The sequence below is a fragment of the Lepisma saccharinum genome, chromosome 19 (genome assembly GCF_977018435.1).
Source record: "Lepisma saccharinum chromosome 19, izLepSacc3.1, whole genome shotgun sequence".
NCBI classification, from domain to species: Eukaryota; Metazoa; Arthropoda; class Insecta; order Zygentoma; family Lepismatidae; genus Lepisma; species Lepisma saccharinum.
Window position 1 is genome coordinate 63,370,840 of NC_139247.1, and position 2,901 is coordinate 63,373,740.

The following is a 2,901-nucleotide window of genomic DNA, read 5'->3' on the forward strand; positions in this document are numbered from 1 at the left end:
TCTGTAGAACTGGCCGAGCAAGTCCTCGCAATTTTTTTCAAGATTTCTGTGGTTTAACAAAACAACATACAAAGGTGTCGAAGATGGCCGAAAGAAGATACTGTACCTGGACAACCTGTTATTTGGTTTTCGTGAAATTTCCTTGCTTTCATGCGAGAGCTGATGGAACACTGTCAAGATTCCCACTGTTTGCGCATAGGAGTAAGAAGTCGCGAGTCAAACGCTATATTTATATCTGATTCCTTCATTATAGCAAGTACGATTACCGAGTGAAGACCGAAAAGAATGTAGTCCAGGGACTTGTGCACGTATATATATATATACGTGGGTTAAGTCATGGCAACTATTTTTTTCTCGTGAACAGGCAACACGAAAAATCTAAGATATACGAGGGGATATCAAAAAGTTTTAATTATCACCATGAAATAAAAAAACATACAATAGTCACTTGCAGTGGTCAAAGTTAGTTCTTCTCCACGTAGTCTCCCTGCAGAGTCACACATTTTTGCCAGCGTTTCTTCACCTGTTTCAAGCCTTCTTTGTGGAAGTCCCCGCTTTGCTCGAAAACCACTGTTCCACTTCGAAAATGACATCCTCTCTGTCGTCAAATCGCCGACCACGAAGTAGTTTCTTCATCTCGGGAAAGAGGAAGAAGTCGCTTGGCGCAAGATCAGGCGAATGAGGTGGATGCTGCAAAAGTTCATTGCCTAACCGGTTGGCGGCGACAAAGGATGCTTGGGCCGTATGGACGGGTGCATTGTCGGCCAGGAGAGGACGCCTTTGCTGATCATGCCAAGACGTTTTTGTTTCAATGCATCACGCAGTTTCTCCAGAAGGTTGCAGTAGTAATCGCTGTTGAGGGTCTCGCCCTTCGGAAGGTAATCGGTTAAGATTACCGCCGCGGCTATCCCAAAAAACGGACAGCATCACTTTCCCGGCAGATTTCTGGACCTTCGCCTTCTTGGGAGGGGGGAAGGATGGATGTTTCCACTCCTTGCTCATTTCTTTGGTCTCCGGATCGTAGAGGTATACCCAGCAGTCGTCCATAGTGACGAGACGAGCAAAAAAATCGTCTTCATTCCGCTCCAACAGAGTCAAATTCTGCTGCGAAAAGTCGTGGCGAGTTTGCTTTTGAAGAGGTGTCAACAAGCGAGGTACCTAGCGTGCGGACACCTTATTCATGTGCAGTTCCTCATGAATAATCCTCCACGCACTTCCGTAACTTAGTCCAGTCTCCGCCATCACTCTTTTCATGGTCAATCTTCTGTCGTCGAGGATAACGGCCTCCACTTTCTTCACCATGGCAAGATCATCCTTGATTGAGGGTCTACCCGCTCGTTGCTCGTCTGTCAGGGACATGTGACCACTTTGAAAGTTCCTCTTCCACCTCACAACCGTGTCATATGATGGGCTTTCATCCCCATAGACAGCTTTCATTTCGTCGTGGATTTGGCGTGCGTTGTTGCCCTTCAAATGGAGGAACTTTATGACACTTCGGGCTTCAATTTTGTTCGTCATGCAGGTTGATGTCTTCTACAGCCTGTGAAAAGAAAACTACTTTAGACAAAGATTTGATATTTGAATAAGTATGCATGGCAATGACACTGATTATGCACAAAACGTTTCACGTAAATATCTCTATAACTTCTTTATTATAATTAAAACTTTTGGATACCCCCTCGTACGTTTGAAAGTGTATGGAATGTACTTTCGAAATAAGCCACCAGATGAAGTCTGGATGCAGGAGACCCTCGTAGGGGAGAGGCAGAACACAGGACATTGGACAACAGTGTTTTATGTTGGCAGTTGACAACACTGCTCCGTATGAAGGCCTCCACCCACCTCGCCACTGTTTCATAGGGCATGACATGCTCTGTATGTCATTCCCGTGCATTTCTGTCGTGGAGAACTGCTATTTTAACGTACGAATGTTGCTCCTGCTGCTTTATGACCTCCATTTTCTAACGCTGTCACTCACCGACTGAACTTCGGTGCGTGCTTACTACCTCACCGTTGTTTACATACACCATGTGGTGGCTTCTCTCGAAAGTACATTCCATACACTTTCAAATGTATATCTTAGATTTTTCGTGTTGTCCCCTGTTTGCGAGGAAAAGAATAGTTGCCATGACTTATGACTTAACCTCGTATGTATTATAAATATCAAGTGTCTTCTACTTATTATTAATTCATTATATTACCGACCTCCGTGACTACTACAATGCGCTACGACGCCAGGCAGTCCATGCTAAGAGAACTAAACCAAACAAGCCTAACATAACAACAAACACTTACATCAGAAGACGAAGGGCAGGGCTTGACCAAAAAGTTGTTTGAGAAGTGTGCGATCAGTTACGCAAGCATTAGATGGAAGCATTTTCTTAACATTTTTGGTAGCATTAATGACATGTAAATGCTTCCAGAAATCTTGTAGCAGACAGTACTTTACACGGAAGCATTCCATGTAACATTCCGGTTAGCTTTTGCGATTACAATGTACTACAATACAGCACGAAAGGCACACAGAGTTACACCATCTATGCTGAGTACACGGCGTTTACAATTGAAACAACTAAAATATTCTTCCACATGTGTACTGTATACGCTATAAAGTATGTATTTAAGCCGTGCCATTGATTTGTAGCGTAACACATTTTAATAGGAAACGTTATTGCAATCGGATGAATAGTTATCGGCTTTTAAACATGTGAAGTGATACATTGTTTTACACCTCACTCGGCCGCCATTACAACTGCACTCGTGACCTAGAGCTCGCTTCTGATTGGTTATGCTACGGAAATAGGATAGATTCTATACTTGAGAAATGCCATAAGATTTTTCACTTTACACGATACATGACCAAACATGGCGTAAATGTTAAGAAAAATGTTTTCGTCTTAT

At 43.2% G+C, this 2,901-nt stretch overlaps 1 protein-coding gene across 1 annotated transcript; it reads right to left on the bottom strand.

The window, feature by feature from the left end:
- Positions 1-1,158: 1,158 nt before the first annotated feature.
- On the bottom strand, positions 1,159-1,518 carry LOC146003039 (protein GVQW3-like). The gene has a single exon (XM_083141201.1). The coding sequence runs from the start codon at positions 1,516-1,518 to the stop codon at positions 1,159-1,161; it is 360 nt and encodes a 119-aa protein (XP_082997327.1).
- Positions 1,519-2,901: the final 1,383 nt, after the last annotated feature.